This window comes from Gossypium hirsutum, chromosome D06 (assembly GCF_007990345.1).
Source record: "Gossypium hirsutum isolate 1008001.06 chromosome D06, Gossypium_hirsutum_v2.1, whole genome shotgun sequence".
Lineage (NCBI taxonomy): Eukaryota > Viridiplantae > Streptophyta > Magnoliopsida > Malvales > Malvaceae > Gossypium > Gossypium hirsutum.
Window position 1 is genome coordinate 4,730,548 of NC_053442.1, and position 21,690 is coordinate 4,752,237.

Consider the following 21,690-nt stretch of genomic DNA (forward strand, 5'->3'; position numbering starts at 1 on the left):
GAGGAGGATGGTTTTCAATTTTATGCCCCAAATTACGATGGGCTTAACCTTGAAAATCACAATGAGTTGAACTTGAAGAATACAATGGGGGCAATCCGACCAAGTAAGAGATGAACATTACCAATCGGACAAGATAGCATTCGGACGCGTTGGCAATAAGGACTTATTGAGCAAGGGGCAATAACAACTCAAACATTGACAGATCATTTTGCATTCATGCATAAGCATTTAGCCAGGGTATTTTGATTCATTTTTATCATAATCACTAGGCATAAATAGGTTCATATAGGTCATGTTCCCCAAAGAACAGATCAATGAAGATGGCAGGTCTTGCTTTCCTGATTTGACAAGAAGCAGATCGAAGAAACCATAGTTTGCAATTTAAAAGATTGAGGCCACAAAGACGAATCTTACTTTCTCAAGTGGTGCAGTGGAACAGATTGAAGCTACAATGGCGGATTTCACTTCCCTGACATTGTAATCAAAAGATTGAGGCCACAACGGCAAATCTTATTTTCAGGCGGTGCAGCGGAACAGATTGAAACTACAACAGTGGATCTTACTTCCCTGACATTGCAATTAAGAAGATTGAAGCTACAACAGCGGATCTTACTTTCCTAGCGTTGCAGTGGAGTAGATTGAAACTACAACGGCGAATCTCACTTCCCCGACATTGCAATTTAAAAAATTGAGGCCACGACAGCGGATCTTACTTACTTAGCGATGCAGCGGAACAGATTGAAGCTACAACGGTGAATCTCACTTCTCCGACATTGCAATTTAAAAGATTGAGGCCACGACGGCGGATCTTACTTACTTAGCGATGCAGCGAAACAGATTGAAGCTACAACGGCGAATCTCACTTCCCCGACATTGCAATTTAAAAGATTGAGGCCACGACGGCGGATCTTACTTCCAAGCGATCTAGAGGAACAGATTGAAGCTACAATGACGGATCTCACTCCCTCAACATTGCAATTTAAAAGATTGAGGCCACGACGGCAGATCTTACTTCCAAGCAATGCAGCGGAACAGATTGAAGCTACAATGGCGAATCTCACTTTCCTGACATTGCAATTAAAAGATTGAGGCCACAACAGCAAATCTTATTCTGTTTATTTTCTGTTTATTTAATTTGTTACTATTATATTAATATATTAAGTAGTTTATATTATTTTCAACTTCATTTTTATTTTATATATATATTTATGTATTATGCTTGCTCATATTTTATAATAGCTTACTTTTATATATGCATAAACGTATATATGTAAATATTTTTATATATATTCTATAATTATATATCCATATGTATTGGTAAATCAATATATATTTTCTATACATTTTATAAATACACGTATATAAAATATGCTTTCATACACCTTTATTATATATATACATTTACATATACTTTATACGTCCAAAATATATCTTGTACATATTCTTTACGTTTTATGACTCATATATACCTACACATATGTATTTTTATATATTTAATGATTATTATATATGTATATATGTATGTACATACATTTACATGACTTTTAAATGTATAATAATTCCGAAACATGTACACTTACACACATTTTTTCATATTCTCATTATTTTATTTATATATATGTGTTTATATATCTTTCATATTTGCATAATGTTGTTAATTTTGTTGATTTATTTGCACGTTTATTATTGTTTGTTCTCTTTCTTTAGTTCCTAATTATTTGTTACCTTGCCCTGACTATTTTTATTATTTATTGTTTGGCTTGTATCATTTTATTTACATTGTCACCATTATTATTTTACATCCATTTTACTCGAATTTATTAAGAACAAAAAATTTCAAAATAAAAGCAACACTCGGTATTTGGGATCTTCAAGAGAATCAAGCCCTAACGTATTGGGTTCCGATTTTCTTTGCTGAATCTAAATAATCGAGGTTACTTTAAAAAAAAAAATAAAAGCTCATTATCGGGAATTCAATATGTCGTGTCCTAACGTATTGGATGTGACATGTTGCTTTTTCGAGATGAGGATTTTCTTAAAAACAACCAAGGCAATGTTCAATGTTTGAAATGTTGAGAAATTGTGCCCTAACGTATTGGGTTGCAATTTCCTCATCTAACTCGAACAATTGAATATCCTTTTTTCAATTTTTATAGTAGGAGTTTTTATAAGCAACCTATTTTATACAAGTCATTTTAAGATAAAGAATCGTATTTTAAATTTCTTTAAATTTTTTAATTTTCGACATTAAGATATTAAGTAATCAACTGGGTACCAATTTTGGGCGTATCGGGGGTGCTAATCCTTCCCCGTGCGTAACCGACTCCCGAACCCGTTTTTTCTAAATTTCGTGGACCAGACTTGTTGTTTTAATAAAATCAAACCGTTTATTAAAAATAACCACTTTTCGAGGTGATTCAATCACACCTCATTAAAAAAAGATTGGTGGCGACTCCCGTTTTTTTTCGTTTTCGTCAAAACCCAAGTCGACCCCGTTTTATCCAAAAAATGGTGTCAACAATTGTAAATTATTATATCAAAAATATTAAATAATATATATTCAAGTGCAATGTAACAAGAAAACTACTTAAATAAACACATCGGCACTTCCAATTATTATACAACTTTTCATAATTGAAAAATCTTAAATAGACATAATCATTATTTAATCATCTAATGAACTTATCCCGAAATATTTGTCATTTAAATATGACCCAAGAAGAAGCTTAGGAGAGCTTTGGCTCAAATATGCATAATGCCGATATGAACTCAAACCCCTTAAGGCTCACAAGATCACCAACTAGCGTAGTAGGGTCACATGGCGCAAAAAGGATTCATCTCCCTGTAACAGAAGAATGAGCTAATAACGTACCTAAACAAATAGGAGACATCACGTTAACCAACAGATAGATCTAGGCAACAAACATACAAGCTCAAGAATCAACTGCAAATACCAAACATTGACCTCATTTCCGGTATGATTTCTCTCTGTTTTATATTTGATCCATGATCATCTTCAACCTGACACCCTGTTGAAACGTTGACTTGAGCTTCGGAGTGTACACAAGCTTCGGCACCTCTTAATTTCTTTTGTCTTGTAGGCAACCTAACTACACAGCCCGATCCGTCAAGCCAACGCACCACAGAGAAACATCAACAAGATCAAATCATTTGAACATAATAATTTTTAATATCCCATTGAACTAATGCCGAAATAATTGTCATTGTAATTTAGATAAAATCATTTGAACAAACAAAATGTGCCTACATTTATACTTGAAAACATACTTTTATAAGAAATTCAACATGTTTTATTTACGAGAAATATGTAACTATTGTCCTGAACTGTTCCAAGTGAGAGCTGTTTAATCAAATGGGACCATTAAGTGAGACTCGATTGTGGAAGGGAAGTGGTTTCTTTTCCTCCAATAATTGGAGGCTTCGGCTACTTAGTTTAATTGAGTTTAAGGACCTAATGATGGGTTGAATCTAGTGGTACCTTTCTTTACACATATGAAAGAGCCAGAGATATCGAGAGAGAGGTTTCATGGCTTGAAAGCATGTGTTGGATGTCCCCATTAAAAATCCAAGTCCCACGTCTTCAACTCAAAGCACTTCAAGTGGATTCCAACTCCTCTTCAACCATGGGTTCCCCCTTTCACCTAGTGGCCATCCTTTTCACCACCTAACTTATAACTCATTATTAAAATTAAAAAAAAAAAGCCCCCAAAAAAACTTTAAGATTCTTTTTTAATCTTCAGAGGTGGGCTATCTCAAATCCAACTGTCCAATGGTGTAGCTCTATGCTTCTGTTTGTGAGCAATGATCTTCTTTCCCCACTCTTTCAGTCCCTAATATCTTAAACGTGCATAGATTTCTTGTCCTTGTTTTTTAATGTGTTTTTAAGGATCATTTATTTGGTCTATCACCCAATTAGCCTATGTTTCTGCTTTAAAAGCAAAAGCTTGCTCCTTTAACCTGTACTTTAATATCTGGTTTAAGATATAATAATCAATGTGAAACCTATTTTATTCTTCTCTTGTACCCTCTAATGGTGCCAATTCTCTTTTCTTTCCCTTTTTTTAATTTTCATGCCACTCTTATCCGAGACTAGGGTTTTAAAATATATAATATTCATGAAAGATGGCTGCAATATTTATATATTATGGAGGGTTAGAAGATATAAGAATTTAGATGAAAATATATGTTAATTAATTTGTTTTAAACATAATTTTTTGTTAGGTAAATAGAATTTTGGTTTAATGGTAAAGTTGATGTTTTGAAAATTTTGAGTGTTAAAAATTAAGTCCCATTTAAGAATTGTAACTGGTTCGCCTTCTCCTTAGAAGGGTTTCGAGGTAAGACGAGTTGGTTTTTCAATTGTTGAGGTTAGGTTTAAGTAAAACTTTCTTTGGACTATATCTAGGAATATAAAAAATAGGATTGAATTATGGTGAGCAAAACATTTCTTCAATATCGTCCCTAGCTCCCACCAGTGTAAATCATGAGTGGGTGAGATCCAATTTATTTAGCCAATACTTGTACTGATTGATTGTGATGTTAGTTTTAGATTCATTTTTATTAGAATATAAATACTTATTTTGAATAATTTAAAGATATGATTATGTGCTCATTTGGAATCTGTTACTTGTTGATAGAAAATATATAGCTAAAGAAGATAGATACATTGGTGAGGATGAAGATGAGGGTTAGTGAGTCGAAACAAGAAGCTTCATCAAAGTTTTGTTTGTTTGTGATCATTTAACCATTCTTGTACGTATTATGTGAGAAATGAGATGAATGATTAGAAGGTGAGTGCAATAAGTACAATTTTGTCACAAATTGCATTTGGAAACCTTTTAGAACTACCATTCTCATTTGGTTTTTATTTTAGAAGAGAAATTACTTATCTTGTGGTTGGAAAAATTCATAAAGATCATAATTATGTTGAATCCCCATAACTAAAAAATGATTATGTAAATTGGTTGACCAATGTTCTAAAATTATTTAGATATGAAATAAAACACTGTTTCTGTAATATTATTCATCATTATGTTTGAAAATCTGTCAATCCATTTATATTAAAAAAAACTTTTAAAAGAATACTAGAAAATCAATTAAACTCCTACATTAAATTTACACTCAATTAAGTCCCTGCTGTCAATAGAAAAAACCCTTCCGTTAACGGTTTTTGTCAAAAAGTGACACTTGACAGCTTCTAGTTTAATCCAATATTTTCCCATACAAAATATTAAAATTTCATAAAAATAATTTATAATTTATTAAAAGTAATATAAACTTATAAATATAACAAATTATAAAAATTATTTAAAATTAACAAAAAAAATTATTTAAAATTTTATAAAAATGTATAAAAAATCTTAAAAACTTATAAAAAAATATTTAAATTTACATAAATTTATAAAAAAATATTAAAAACTTAAACTGAACCGAATCAGTCGGTCGGACTAGTTAGATCGAAATCAACAAGGTTATCAGTCTAGAGAAAACCATTAGATTGATTGACCTAGGAACCGGGTGGTTAAACCAACTTTTTAAATTTTTTTTATGTTTTATTTAATTAGACTAGATTGAACTGGAACTGGCAAACCAGCGGCCTGATCGGCTCAACCACTGGTCTAACTATAAAAAAATACTTGATTTTGAATTTTTTATTAATTTTATAATTTTTCATTATCCAAATATTAGCATATATCAATATGAAATATTCTGACCAAGGTTTTTAGAATCAAATCAATGGTCGAACGGATCAAGCAACCGTTTTTCAGCTTGACTAGCCTATACAGTTTAATTAAATAGAATATTAAAAATAAAAAAAATAAAAAATCGGTTCAACCGCTCGACTCCTGGGTCAATTAATCTAATGGTTTTCTTTAGACTGGTAGCCTTGTCGGTTTCGATTTAACTAGTCCAATCGACTGATTCAGTCTTGTTCATGTTTTTTATGATTTTTTATAATTTTATATCAATTTTTATAATTTTTATAAATTTCAATAATTTTTATGATTTTTTATATGTTTTCATAAAATTTCAAATATATTCTAATAATTTTATAATTGTTTTAAATTGTATTAAAATTTATTTTTATAATATTTATAAGTTTTTATTAATTTTTAATATTTTTAATTTTTAATAGTTTCAATATGTTTTTATAATTTTTTATGGTTTTTATTTTTTATGATCTTTTAATAATTTTCTATTAGAAAAATATTAGATTAAACTAGAAGCTGCCATGTGTCACCATCTGGTTGGTCCATTGGTTTTTTTAACGATCAACATGGTCAATGACGGAATCGATAATGAAAGGACTTTATTGATTTTTTTTTGCAATTTCCTAAGCGCTTTTTTTTACATATAAGTCTATTATATTTAAGTGTTAGACTAAGTTGGTGTCACTAATCAATCAAACGCCAATTCAATTGAAAAATGACTAAAAAATAATATTTAGAAGGTAACACTATTATGAATATGTTTTTTGTCTTTTTATAAGTTTTTGTCTTTTTATACTTTTATATAAAATTTAATAAAAAAATTGTTGAGGCTAGGTCTATTGAATGAGTTGAGTGGCACTCGGTAGTGCCCATTGCAAACTGCCACTAAGGTAGTGAAAATACTTGCCATATTTAAGTTGGAAATTTCATGAAAAAATTATTTGGATCTTTAATGGGTTGTTATATTGAAGATGTTGTGGCCTGCCTATGAAAACCAATCATTGACTATTGAAGATTGGATTGGATTTGAGTGAATCAATTTACCCCTTAGAATGTAGAGATCCGATCGAGATTGTGTTACTGATTTCGAAGAGCCTATTTTTGATTGATTGTGATTTGAATGTGTATGTTGTAATAGTTATTTTCAAGGAGTTACTTTGTATTCACTTAGTTTCTATATTAACGAGCCGAATTTGATATATGTTTTAAGGCTTGTTTAGGTAATGTATGAGAGTTTATTGAGAGCACTTGAATCTATTCATTGAAGAATTGTTTTTTTGAAAGAGTGCAATCTGAATTGTAAACATTGAGTATTTATTGTCCAGGTTCTTAAGGGAGAATTTGGAGGTGAGTGTTCTAGTTTATAGGTACAAAAGTATTATCTTTATACTTGGGGAGTGATAGAGTGTAAATCGTTGTTGTATTTATGATTAAAGATAGTGGAATTAATCATTGAGCTAGGCTCCACAGACGTAGGAAAACCAATCGCATAAAGAAATCCTTGGTGTTATTTTGTTTTGTTTGCACAGTTTTTCAGCAATGCCAAGCTGTAGTGGTTATTGCAATCAAGTACTTCCATGAACTATTGTCATATTAAGCAAACAACAACTGTAGGTAGCAACAATTCTCAATGTCATTAATACCTTGGCTATGGTCATATTTAGGCTAAGTGTGCTAACACTTTTAAGAAGATAAAGAAAGTTTTATGTCCTACATGGAGTGATGAAGACATCTCTAACAATTTTGGATCTAATGAGGACCAAGTGAACAATTATGTAATATTTGCTTTGAGTGTGGTATATGGTTCTGAAGCTGAGACAGATGATACATCTTATGATGGTTCTGAAAGAGAGTTTCTAAACACATACAAATTATGCTAGGAAAATGTGAACATGTATTGTAACAACCCGATTTCAAGGGTGTTGAAAAAGTGGTTTCAAAATTACAATTCTAATGTGTGAGTTAGTAAATGTTATTTATTTAATATTTACGAAATTATATATGTATCCTATTAAAGTTTGGTCCGATAATTTTATCGTTTGGCTAGTTAATTAAGGAAAAAGACTAAATTGTATAAAATACATAAAACTTTATCTCTATTGATTTCTATTAACTAAAATGCTTGATTAAAGTTTTTTTAATGGTTTTAAATGGTAACTATATCATTTTTATTTTTGTTTGGACGGTTAGTATGTTTAGTTAGTTAAAATATGATTTTTTTATAATATAAAATATTATTATAATGTATAATAGTTAAAATAAGAAAAACAAAAGCTAAGAACATTTTTGTTTTTATTTTTGTTTCATCTTTTTCTCACAAAACAAAAAGGGGAGCTAGGGCTTGGTTTCAAACTTTTGATCCTTGATTGGTAAGTCAACTCTACTTTGTTTCTTGTAATTTTTATGTTTTTGAAATCCCGAGAGCTTGATTTAGCTAACCCATGGACTATTTCGTGAGACTGGTAAAGTTTTTTTTAAGTTTCCATTGATATTTTCTTGAAGCTTTTGTGGCTATTTGGTTGGTTTTGAAGCTTAGATATGTAAATGAACTAGTTTGTAAAGTAAAAGATGTTAGTTTTGAACTTATGGACTAAAATGCAAAAAGTTCAAAATGTGTATGAATATTCTAAATTTTTGTGTTCTATTGGACTATTGGAGGATAAAATTGAGATTGATTTTGAAACCGAAGCTCAAATGTGTAAATTATAGCATTTTCGGTTATAGGGACTAAATTAAAATAAATACAAAGCTTAGAGAAATATTGTATAAATGAAATTGAGCTAAGTCATGACTGCAATATGTTGTTAAATATTGATTGTAGTAGTTAATTGAGTTAAATCATGCTTTAGATCAAGAATTACAACCAGAGGACGTACGAGGAAAATGGAAAATTGTCGACTAGTCCTTGTCGACTAAACTACTACAGTGAAATCAGGTAAGTTCATACGATATAATTTAAATTGCTTATGGTAACGTGTTATATTTGATTTGTTAATATTGGTTGTTGGTGAATTGGAATTGTGTATAATGTGAAAATCCCGGTGAAATTAGTAAAAGTCTTGTATATGATTATGAGTTTTTGCCAAGGTTCCGAGTTCCTAGATATGTTGCATACTTGAGAATGCATGTTTAGGTTCTGAGCTCCTGCATATGTTGCGAACTCGAGAATACATGAATATTAAGCCTTAGCCAGACTATTTATCGTGTAGGTTCAACCCTAACGGGTAATCGGGCGCTATAATCTACACATGTGTACAAAGTTTTTTTACGAAGTTTCATCGGGTAGAATTGTGAACCTATTTTTAGAGATATGCTATTTGAGGTTGGCTAAGTAATGAATATGTTTTGGTTATGAGATTCAAGTTAAATTGAAAAGAAAATAAGAACATTTGAGGGTATATATGTGATTGAGCTCAAAATCTTATAAGTTGATGTTGTTTGAATTTTGATAGGTAAATTTTATATACAAAATGAATTGTGTATGTGTTAAATGATTGAGGTAAGTAAATGTTTAATTGTATGAACTTACTAAGTATTTTATATACTTACCCATGTTACTATTTTTCTGTAGATTTGGACGTTCGGAACTTGTCGATCGGATTGGCGAGAAGCTCACACCTACTGTCTCTCGTTTTGGTAAACTTTTGATGTTTTGAAGTTGGTCACTTGAGACATGTATATAAGATGGATAGTCTTTGCAAATAGTGATAATGTTTTCGCATTTTGGTTGTGTATAAACCTATATATGTAACCTTGTGATGTTAAGTGATTGGTTCCAAATTGATACTTAGTAGATTGATGATAATGGCAAAGGACTTTGGTTGTGTTAGGCAAATGTTATATTTGGTGTGATTGAATTGTGGTTTGAAATGGTTAAAAGTATTGGTAAATATGATATAATTTGCTTGATGAAATATGTACTTATATTTTAGACCATTTGATGAACTTTGCCTATTGATATTTTAGTTATAAAAATGATTATTGTACATGTATGGTTAGGTATGAATAACTTGGCATGAATGGTAAGGAATAGTTGTTATTTAATGGTTGAATTGTGGTGCCAAATGTGACATATTGGTTAGGCACTTAGATTGAATGAAATATGTTGTAATTTGGTATATTTTTTGTGTCTTTTAACAAGTTAATCAAAGGTCTATTGCATGACTTGAGGCTTAAAAGAGCCTAGGTTATATTTGCTTATTGTGGATGCCATTTTAGGTACACACAGTTTGTGATACGACCTGCTACACGGCTATGTGTCATACATGGGTGCATGGCACGACCGCATGGTTTGTTTAATTTAAATGTAGGATGATTCACACGGTCACAGTGTGTTATATAGCCTAGTGACATGGTCGTGTGACCCTGGATTACAAGGCAATAGAGAGCTACATGCCTTGGGGACACGGCTGTGCGATAGCGCCACACGACCTCAACCATGTCATACGACCGTGTGACCCCTATTTCACTATATTTACCTATCTTTTGTAAAAGTTTTAAAATGGTCCCAATTTAGTTCTGAGCTTGCTTAAGGGATTTCATAAGCCCGATTGGGACTCAGTTTTGATTATAATGTATGTTTAACTTGAACTTAGTTTGTATATATGGATTTATTGGATGTTAATTGACTAATTTGCTTGTGAATGTTTCAGTTTTTTGTGGTAGCATCCTGTAGCTCAGGTTCGGCGACTGGACTGAGTATGGGGTGTTACATGTATGTGAGTTGAACTTGAAATTGTAAAAGAGAATTCTCAATTGAAATTGGAAAATCGACCTACGATTTTGAATTTTTTTTATAAATTGTGGGTCAAACAGAATCCTAAAAATCTTTTTTGACTAGGTGAAGCCATCGTAAAACATAATAAAAGAAATGGAGAGCAGTGGAGGGGAACAAAGTTGTAATCGCGAGAGGGTTAGATGGGAACAAAGTTGTCATCAAAACGACACCGTTTTAATAAAAGTAAAAAAAATATTGGTGGCTTTTATGGGAAAAACGCCGCTATTGCTTTACCTTCTGCGGCATTTATGAGAAAACACCGTATTGCTTTACCTTTTGTGGCGTTTATGCAAAAACGCCGCTAATACTTTACCTTTTGCGGCATTTTTTGGTTAGCGCCACTAATAGTATAACCTTTGCGGCGTTTTCGATCCAAACGCCACTAAAAACCTGTTTTGCTGTAGTGTTTAACCAACTGATCTTTGACATTAATAATGGAAAAATACAAATTCATTAGTTAATTATATATCTTTTTATAGTTAAACAACTTCGTTTAATTTAGTAACCATATTTTTCTTTTCTCCTAAGCACCTTAAAACTAAGAAATTACATGTTGGTCCAAATATTTACTATTTTTTCTTGAAAGTATGGAGTTATAATAAACTTTTTGTCCTTTCAAGGAGACAAAAAGAGAAAAGTTGCCTCCATAATTTCCCTTTTATTGTACTTTGTTGGGTTTTTCAAGAAGGGAAAATAATAATGAATGGATTTGTAGTTTCTGAATGTTTGTTTGATGGCATTATTGTTTAATATAAGAAGTGTTAATTGCTTGTGCCTGCAGTTATTACTTAGATGATAACATATTTATAATAATATATTTTATAATCAACAAATAGAAATGAAGATGGATGGGCACGTTGGTGTATCATGAAACCATCTTTTTCCATTTTTAATGGTTAACATATCTGAGAATAATATCTATGCAAATACAAAAGAGAGAGATTAGTCGGTTTAAAGAATTTCCAAATTAATGGAGCAATTCTTTTTTTTTAACAGCCTCTGAACACTGGTATTTAATTACAATTATAAAAACTCTCTCTAAACCAGCAAGGTCCTCTATAAGAACTTCATTTTAGCCAATTATGGGTGCTTGTAGCGACAACTTTTTCCACTCCACCAAACGTCGCAAGAACTCCTTAACCTGAAAATAATTATGTTTTTATGAACACTTATAGACCAAAAATAAATTTAAATAAAGAAGAGCAAAATATGCCAAAATTAGTAATAAATCGTGCCTCAGATGGTTCTTGGAGAGAATAGGATGCATTAGTTTCTTTGGGTATTTTTGAAACCAAAATCCCAAACCCTAGTCCTCTATCACGTAAAACCTGATCATAAAACCATGCAAAGGCAAAAAAACAAATGCGTTAAAAATTGACCAGAAATTATTTAATTTTTATAGATTATTTAATTATAATTTGTAGGTTACCTTGAAAGCATCTTCATCAGTTCGATCATCGCCGATATAAATTGGTAAAACATCATTTGGATTGTTATATCCTTTAAAAATATTAAATTGAATCAAAGTTAAATTAGTATTATATTTAAATAATTATTTAAAAAGGCAGAAATTTTAGTATATATATATATATTCACCTAGTGCTTCCAACAAAAATTCAAGGGCTCTCCCTTTGTCCCATTTGATAGTGGGACGTATCTCTAATACCTGCTTGAATCAAGGAAAATAAAATAAAATAATGATTCTTCTTCTTCTTCTTCTTCTTTTAAGAAAAATGGGTTCAAGAAAAAGAACATATATTATGATTATGATTATGATTATACCTTCCTCCCTTGAGTTAATTTAAGCTTAGGGTAGTGGTTCAGCACTGATCTAACTTGCTCAGCTATTGTAGCCCAACTCTGCACAGTAAATCAGTGAGATTAGGATTGAAATTTAATGACGAAAATAATGAGACAAAAAGTGGGTTCGATGTGTACCTTTTCATCAACACATCGATAGTGTACGGAAACACAAAACTTGTTGTTTTCCACCTTGGCTCCTGAAATGGATTTTGTTTTCTCTACCAATGCTTTGTACACCTGTACTTTTTTTAAAAGAAAAATATTAAGTATATTTTTTTATATATATTTCCAGAATATGCATTGCACATAATGGGGGAAAAAAGGAACCTCATCAATCATGGGCAAGAATTCACTTGCAGGCTGGAAAAGCACTCCCTGCTTACCCTGAAATATATACAAAAAATACTAACAGATAAAGGGAAATTAAGGGTAGAAAAAGATTAAATTTGTACAAGTAAACTGATGGTTTCTTACATTATTATAGTCTTTGCAGCTTTTGGATGGTCCCTTGATATCCATACCATGGCTACCAGCATAATAAAGTCCAGATAGTTTTACAAAGCTGTAAACCTGTAGGATTTCCATCATCAAGAATAGTTTTTTTGCTGTTGGTAATGATTAAAGAATGTTATGTAGGTAGGTACCTTGTCTCTGCATCTTCCGGTGAGTATTGCAGTAGGAAAATATCTTGAAACATCTCTTACAGCTGCTCTCATCTCTCTGGGCATGAAAGCTCGATCCGGGTCTTCAACGATTGGTGACAGTGTGCCATCGTAGTCAAGGAACATCGCAATCTGTTTCCCTTTTGAAGCAGTCACTATTTGTTCAAACATGTTCAAAGCTGAGGGATGATGAACCTGTTCCATAAGGATTAGACAACAATAATAAAAAAATAAGGGGGGTTATTTACTTTATTTAAATCAAGATAGACGGAGAAATAGCAACTTACAATCCAGGAACTTTTGACATCAGTTTCAGGTAAGGAAGTCGTAGTAGGGTTGCTGATACGACTAGGTGAAGAAGCTCTCATGGAATCCAGTACCCAAGCATTCTCAGTTTCAAACCTTTTCTTCATTAACAATAACTTCAGGTCTTGTGGTGAAAAGGACTTGGCCACTGGCAATGATAATGGTGGCTTAACCCCACCATGGGGTTTCACATCCACAACCACCACATTTTGTTGGTTAGTCATTCTTCTTTCTTAATTAACTTGTTCTGCATATTCCAAAACCCAAAAAAACCAGACCAGATAAACAAAAGCAGAAAAGAAAAAAAAACATCAAGTTCAATGACTAGAAGGATACCTGAACAGAGTGAAGAAAGAAAACAGAGAAGATAACAATGGCAATGACAAAATGACTAGGAGTAGTACAGAAAAAATGCAGCGAAGGGCAGGGTTTTAAATAGGAAGGCAAAGGGTCTAGAGAGAGAAAATAAATAAATTGATTTAAAAAAAAAAGATACTGAAAAGAAAAAGTTGAAAATCACAGAAGCGCACTAATAAAAAAAAGAAGGAAAAACCTTGGTATGGCAGCACTAAGCGACGAAACAGCCATACCTTTCTTCGCCACCTGTACTTTTAGACACCTCCTTCCATTGTTTTCTTTGAATGAGAGGCAGGGGGAACAGTAATGAGATCCATGGTCTATTTAACACCCCATGAAAAACAGAAATGGGGGGTTTTTATTTTTAAGCAACTTGTTGGTAAAGTGATAAAAATTGAAGTTAAAGTTCATAATTGTAAAGGTATGGAATAAAGAAATTAGTCACTATTACATTGATCAGCAGGATTTAAGGATTCAACTGTCTTATTTACCTTGTCTCTAAGAAAAATTAGAAAAAGAAAATGGCAGGTACATGGTCGTGTCCTGTTCAGAAGCCTGTAAAAAATGGGGATGAAGGGGTTCTTTCAATTTTGATTCCTCTCATTGCTAAGCATCCCAAGAAACTCCTTCAACACTCACATAGGGACTTATTTATTTGTACAAATTTAACTTTAAAATAACAATTAAAATGATTTTAATCACTAGTTCTAAGTCTTAAATTTTATATTTATCTTAATTTATTAAAATAAAATAATAACAGTCAATCTTTCCCTTCTTCTTTTTTTTTTCCTTTCACTTAAAATATTATGGTTTTAGATTTTTTTTGAGAAAAAATCAGAATGAAAAATAAAATATTATGTTTGTTTTCCTTGATTGAAAAAATTGGTCGATTATTTTATTCTAAAAATTTCGAAAATTTTTTCTTAATTAATTTCAAAGTCAAACATATCTCAAAATTTTATTATAATAAAATAAGATAAATATAAAATTTAAAATTTAAAACCATTTATTTCAATATAATTATTAAAATCATTTTAAAAGTTGTGACTGGAATTAAAATTTTAGTTTCAACTATTATAAGATTAGTAGATATTCGACTTGCTAATGTACCTACTTATGGTGACCGATGAAATGTGAGAGTTTGAGAAGTGAATTACAACAAAGGAAAAACCATTAGCTCACACGTGAATTTTTCAATGTTTTTAGTTAATATATTGTCGGATTGAGTGTCAAAAGAAATAAAGTTTCGAGTTTAAATATTATAGGTGAAGAAAATGTTATTCTTATTTAAGAGTCTGGCTCAGGTCAATACTAAATTAAGTCGAGACTCAACTTGACTACCCTAATTATAACTTTGTTCTAAATTGACCTCTAAACTTAAAAAGTGTTCTAATTATGTTTTTTCATTATTAAAATTGTGTGATGTAATTATTTTAAAATAAAACAAATAAATTAAAATGTTTTATCATTAAAAAACTCATAATTTAAGAATGTCTAAAAGATTATTTAGAAAAAAAAAAGAATGTTTCCATCATTAAATTTTGAATTATTCAGACAAAAAAGTTGAGTCGTGCAAATTATGGGAGACGTGACTGGATATATAAAAGAAAAGTCTAAGAAATTAACTTCTTACTTTTTTTCATTTGTTTGCAACTGTTTTTTATCTGATTGGTAATCAACAAGAGAGCTCAAATTTTATTTCTCGAGAGTCAAATATACTACAAAATTTATGATGCCATAGGAATCCATTTTCATGCGTGTGCTTTTGACCACCTAAGTGTTTATTTTTAGTACGATTCATTCAATTTTTTTTTATTTTATGTTATGCTACAGTATTTAATCTCTACTATTGAAGGTATGTATACTCTTTAAATGAAATTTAGATATCTATGTTATTTATAAATAAAATGGTTTTAAGAATTTAATGTTTTAACACAATTATTCCTTTTTCTCGGAGAGGAACTATATTTAATACATCAAATGCATTCCCATTATTTCATTGTTTGCATGGAATATTCAGAGTCTTCAATCATACATTATTTCATTGTTTTTATTATTATTATTATTTCTATAAAATATAGATGAATTATGCAATCATGATATAGGTTTTACCCTACATTTTCTGGACATTGAAAACAGTCGGAAAAGTTAATTTTTTGGTCAAATATTTCTAGAAAAAGAAAAAGACTTTTTTATGCTCTAGAAATTAATGAAGTTGAATCTTCGAGTGCAGACTTTCCTATTAAGGAGTTTGTACATGGAAACATGAAGAATTACTATGTTTAGGATAATTCAACGGACTGTAAGAGATAAATGCCAATGGAGGATAAGATATATTTCTAGAGATTGTAATCTAGTTACATATCGTCTCGTTAAGATGAGTTTAACATGGAGGTTAAGTGTAGATGCTTTTGATACCGTATCGATTGAGGCTTCGAAACTCCTTCAACAATTCTTTTTTTTTTTCTAGTCAATAATTTCTATTTGACATCAACTACTTTTTATTCACATCATATGGAATGAATTTATATAATTGCCATGAAGACTAGTTTCATAAATGAATGTTGAAAAAGGCAAAGGGTGTATGTTATCATTTCTCTTTAACTTTCAAAGTAATTTATATGTTGAAAGAAATTTGATTTAAGGGATTCAGATAAAATTATATATTGATATTTTTCATGTAATTCAATTCTACCTTCCTAAAATATTTTATTTCTAATTTCACCCCTTTAACTTAGGTCCAATTTGAATAAGTTTATTATTCTCTCAATTAATTTTTGATGGTAGAGGCAAAAAAGAGATGGCAATAGAGATTTGAATGAGCACCGCCCCTTGTAAAGGCATACTGAAACAAGCAGCTCCAATCCAACCCAACCTAACCTTTGATGCAGTTTGAATCAAAACCAGCAGCTTTTTTGTCTTATAAACTTGACATTTATGCCTTTCCCTTTTGTCTGCATTACTCACCTTTTTTTTATTAAGGTCGGCAATTAAAACTAAATTTTTCATAACGTACGGTTTCACTTAACCAATTATTATCTGATTTGGACTCTTCACTTTTTGTCCCCCAAAATATTATTTGTTTTGAACCACAAAACATTTGTTCAAATTTTCTTTCGTATCTGAATTAGATTTACAACTTTTCTTTTTAACTTATGTATGGTTAATAATATTTTCAGGCAATTATTGAAAAGATGCATGCATGAATGAAGTTTCCCATCCATTTTCATAATAATATTTCTTTAAATTTCACCTTTTGTACCCTATATCTTTATTATAAATTATACTTTCTAACGTATAAGCCATGTGGTGGATTAAATCACTTTTTGGGGTTTGAATTTAATTCTTTTTTTTTTGTATTGGGATTTGTTTTTTTTAAGTTAGATATTGAACTTGACAGTTATTCCCACATTGGGGTTTGAACTTTTTTTTGTCTAAGTTAGACCTTAAACTTCACAATTATTCTCACATTGAAGTTTGAGTCCTTAAACTTCACAATTATTCTCACATTGAAGTTTGAGTTTTTTTTATCCAAGTTATTTCTTGAAAACTCTAGATTTCAGGCATTAATGTGGAAATAATTACTAAATTCAGAGACTAACTTAGGCAAAAAAATTAGACCCCAATATGAGTAAAATTATCAAATTCAAACCCCAAATAGGGATTTAACCCAAAATATTTTCACAATATCAATTGATTAAGTATTCATAAACCGACATTATGATTTGAGTATCATTTTCAGTACTCTACAAGATTGATGACATGCCATGATCCTATAGTCTTTCCTCGTGTAGACAGTGATATAATTAGAAACGAAAGTGGTATCGTTGCCCATAAGATGGAGCAAACCAGAAGACACGAATTGCATGGGAAAAAAGCATGTAAGAATTGAAGGAAAGGAAGTTTGACTTCAAATACCAAAACCCCATTTGTTGAACGTAAGTCTTTATACACTAGGTTTATTCTTTTGAGGAAAGGGAACAGTAAACAAAGTATGTTTGCATGCAATGTATGGTAGTTTCTATACCAACTTTCGACTTTCTTTCAACATTAATATATGCAGATATAATATGGTTTAATGTTATGTATTTATTATTTGCTTTGGATGCATGTAAATAGTCAAAACTGGAGGCCATGGAGATGCCTGGAAGCTACCTCTCCCATGTGATAACTGGAAGTTTCAGTTTCAAAATTCTGGTTGTGACGAAATTTTGTCAAAAAGGAGAGTGGGTTAGGCAAACAATAAGTTAGATTATTAAAGAGATTCCCTCCAACAAAAATATTCAGATCTCCCAAATACCAAAAACTCTTTATTTCGGAATAACTTTCTTGTTAAGAAAGTTTAGTATTCTAATATTTTGGTTTAATGGAAAACATGAGATTATGGAAATTTCAATAAATCATTTTTGAGCAAATTTAAAATTTTTATTTTCCTAGGCTAGTCATTGTTACGTATTGTCAATTTCATATTTTATTTTCTATCAAAATAATAAAAATATTATCAATCGCTTAAACTTGAAGATACAAGGCGGTGAGAAAAGCACGTTGCAAGTTGAAAGAGTTGTGAGCCGGTTACCAAATGCCACTCGTGTGCTCTTGTTTACTTGTTGGAAATTGCGCTGCATCTGATTGGGTGAGGGGCAAGAACTGCAGGGTCACAAATAGGGTCGTGGTTGTAAATAGCCACGTTTGTTGTGGTTTAAAAGTGTCACTTTACAACCAATTTCTTGATTTGACTTGAAAAGTAATTTTTAAAAATATTTTTTATTGCAAAAACTCTCAATTATGGTGAAGTAGTTTTGAAAATGTCAAAAATTATGATAAAATGCATATGTACTGTGGTTGAATCAAATATAAAGCCTTTTAAGTACCCATTAAATCTCTTTTCATTAACAAAAACCATATTTTTTTTTGGTAAGCAAACAAATTGATTAGTGATGATAGAAGCAAACATTAAATACTATAATTATAAAAATTATATATATTTTTTAAAAATTTATAATTTAATTATGACTCTTATAATATAAATTTTATAGCTTCGAATATGAATATGTAAATATGCGAGTACAAATTTAGTTAAGTTGTGAATCATGAGATTTTGGATTCAATCTTTTATCCCGATTATATATATAAACACAAGCCAAAATTGTTGTAAATGGGGGGAGGGTCTTCAAAGTGGGTCATAGCAAATAGTGACTAAAATCGCTTCTAAGCATCTCAAAGATATTCATTCAGCGAATCAAAGGGAGATTAAGGGTATATTTAGCTTTGCATATCTTTTTAAAGTGGAGAGTAATGATAGAGAATATAGAAGCTAACCCTTTGGGTTGCTTGCCTATCCCATGTTGGCCATGAATGCTATCTTTGGCCGGTATGCCAAAATCCATTACTTTATCCATCGATGCGATGATATTTGCAAGTGGATGCAAATCTTATTGCTTCCTTGGTTTAACTAGATTTGATCATCTTTTTGCAGGCGCAAAAATATGTGAGCAAATCTAATTAAAAGGTGCTTGGAATACACAAAGAATAACTGCATTTGGTCACTTTACAAATTGTGGGTTCTTCTCGTATTTAGTGGAATATGCTAACAATATATAATTTTACGGTTCACTTAAAAAGGACAAATTTTATACAAGGCACTTATACTATGTGTTTTTGGAGGATTTAGTTCATCCTTTTACTCTATGTACTTGATCATTTCCATTCACTATATGCCAATTGTTTTTTTTGTTAATTACATCAAATAATTTGACACCACTTATCTATTTAAGCATGTAATAATATGAGTCTGTGACATATATAGATTGGTACAATTGGATAACTTTTTTGATCTTTTAAAAAAAACAAAAAAGAAAAATTTGTATAACATTTATTTAACTGTACAAAAATGTTAAGATGTATATGCCACATCACCATATGTTTTAAAACATAAGTCATATCGAATTATTTAACAAAATTAATGAAGAGAAGTTGGTCTTAAAATTGAAAAATACATGTTTCAATAAATAGAGGGATTGTGGATAATTAATTTATAATAGAAAGATTAAATCAGCTAAAAACACAAGTATGAGGACTTTCTATAGGATTTAAGGGTTGATTCTAATATTATTTTGTGAGGGTAATTTCTCAATATCCTGAAAAGATATAATCTTAGATTCCATTTAAAAACAAAATTCTTATCAATCAAGATTTTTTTGGGGTAGATAGCTAGCCAAGACCGGTAAAGGTGGTATTAAGAGGGAAATTAAAGGTTTTTCATCTTTGCCGATGATAAATATATAAATATATATATTGAATGTTGTTATGAATATCTTATTAAATAGATGTCCATTAAGATTAAGATAAGTTTTAACGTAATTTAAAATTTAATAGTCATTAGAAGTATATATCTACTTCATTTATACTTATATGCCTACAAATAGAGACTTTGGAGAAGCTTTATAAATATCTTGATTGATCAATAAAAATATGCTTTCTCTTTACTCTCTCATTCTCTTTGTTTTTTATTCTCTGTCTTTTATTTTATAACACGTTATCAGCATGATTCTCTTTTAATTGTTTTTCTCCATAAGTTACAATTTTTTCCCTTTCACCAAGCCTTACCCCTTTCAAGCAACAACCAATGCAATAGCCGGTCACTCAAGTTGTTGTGGATTGCCTTCTAGAGTTACTGTTATTTCATTCTTCAATTGAGGCCCACACATTATGGATAATCATTATGCAAAGAAATTTATATAATTCTTACGTGATATATTTTCTCATTTGTTGATTGATTTTTGGTAAAATTTTTTATGAAAAATATTATTACTTTAAGGTTTCTTTTAAACTAAAATTCTTTTATTAAATTATAGTATGTATGATATTTGGATGATTACAATTTTTATGACTAAATTATTGTTATTAAATATGCTTGAAATTATTGTATTATATCTTTTAAATTGAATTTATAAATATTTGATTAGAGCATCATAAGATTTTATAACATATATGTGGTATTGAAATTTGATACAATGTGTATTGTATTGTATTGAATTTTAAATAGCAACCTATTTGCTTTCTGTCCGAGCTGATGTTTTAACACAAGTTTAGAGAAGACTATGTAACAAAGGCAATAAGCAAATAAGAGAAAAAGAAAAGATAGACACAAAAAATTGTTAACGCAATTTGGAAAATAATCCTACTCAACGAAGCCTAGCTCTATGAATTATTTATTCAATAATCAATCAAATACCTATTGGCTAAAGCCCGACCTACCCTTACACAAGAACTAATTGCAACCCCAACAGGTAACCCCGACTTGTTACAATCACTCACCCAAATCGCCTTACTTACCACAAAGTGCAAATTACAAAGTAAATGCTAGCTACAATTACACAAGAAAAATAAAACAAAAGCACTCCACAAAAGATGCATTGGCACGTGCATAAGTGTTTCCTATTTATAGGGAAAATATGATAGTTTCTTCAAGTAACATTGTAAAGATAAAATCACCATTTGAATTGTAACATTATCCAAGATAAAGTCATCGAGTTTCAATCTCAAATAGTAAAGTCGATTATCAAGTAAAAGGCTTAAAGGATAAGGATAAGTTCCTGAGATAAGGAAAGCCGATCCTTCATCCTCTTCCTCTCCCAAATTTGATTAGCGTAATAAAACATGGCTTGAGGATAATTTATTGATGGTATAACACATCATGAAGGTCAAAGTAAAAGATACCAACTACATACTACATTTAGGCTATCTTAAAGAGATGTCTCAACTATTGTTTAAAGGTTTGTCCAAACATGATGTTTGAACCAGAGATAAAACATAGTGATGCAATTCAAAGAAATGTTTGAACACAAGGAGAAACTTCAGATGTAAGACAACTAAGAGTCTCAACAATATTATGTTGTATTATATATTATATTATGTGATATTAGATCAATCTACTTAAATATTAAATATAAAAATTGTTAGCTCGATTAATCAAACCGAAATTGTCAAGAGGGGAGGTGAATTGACTTTTAAAAAATTTAGTAAAAGCAAGGAAAGAAAATGAAACAATGAA

General features: G+C 30.5%; 1 protein-coding gene across 1 annotated transcript; it reads right to left on the reverse strand.

Annotated features, from left to right (window-relative positions):
- Positions 1-11,372: 11,372 nt before the first annotated feature.
- LOC107900326 (probable trehalose-phosphate phosphatase D) lies at positions 11,373-13,702 on the reverse strand. The gene is made up of 11 exons (XM_016825967.2): positions 13,617-13,702; positions 13,262-13,527; positions 12,957-13,169; positions 12,787-12,882; positions 12,640-12,696; positions 12,448-12,549; positions 12,292-12,369; positions 12,106-12,175; positions 11,939-12,009; positions 11,745-11,837; positions 11,373-11,650 (listed from the first exon to the last, which is right to left on the reverse strand). Exons 2-11 carry the CDS (start codon positions 13,502-13,504, stop codon positions 11,582-11,584), a joined length of 1,092 nt encoding a protein of 363 aa, XP_016681456.1. The 5' UTR covers positions 13,505-13,527; positions 13,617-13,702; the 3' UTR covers positions 11,373-11,581.
- Positions 13,703-21,690: the final 7,988 nt, after the last annotated feature.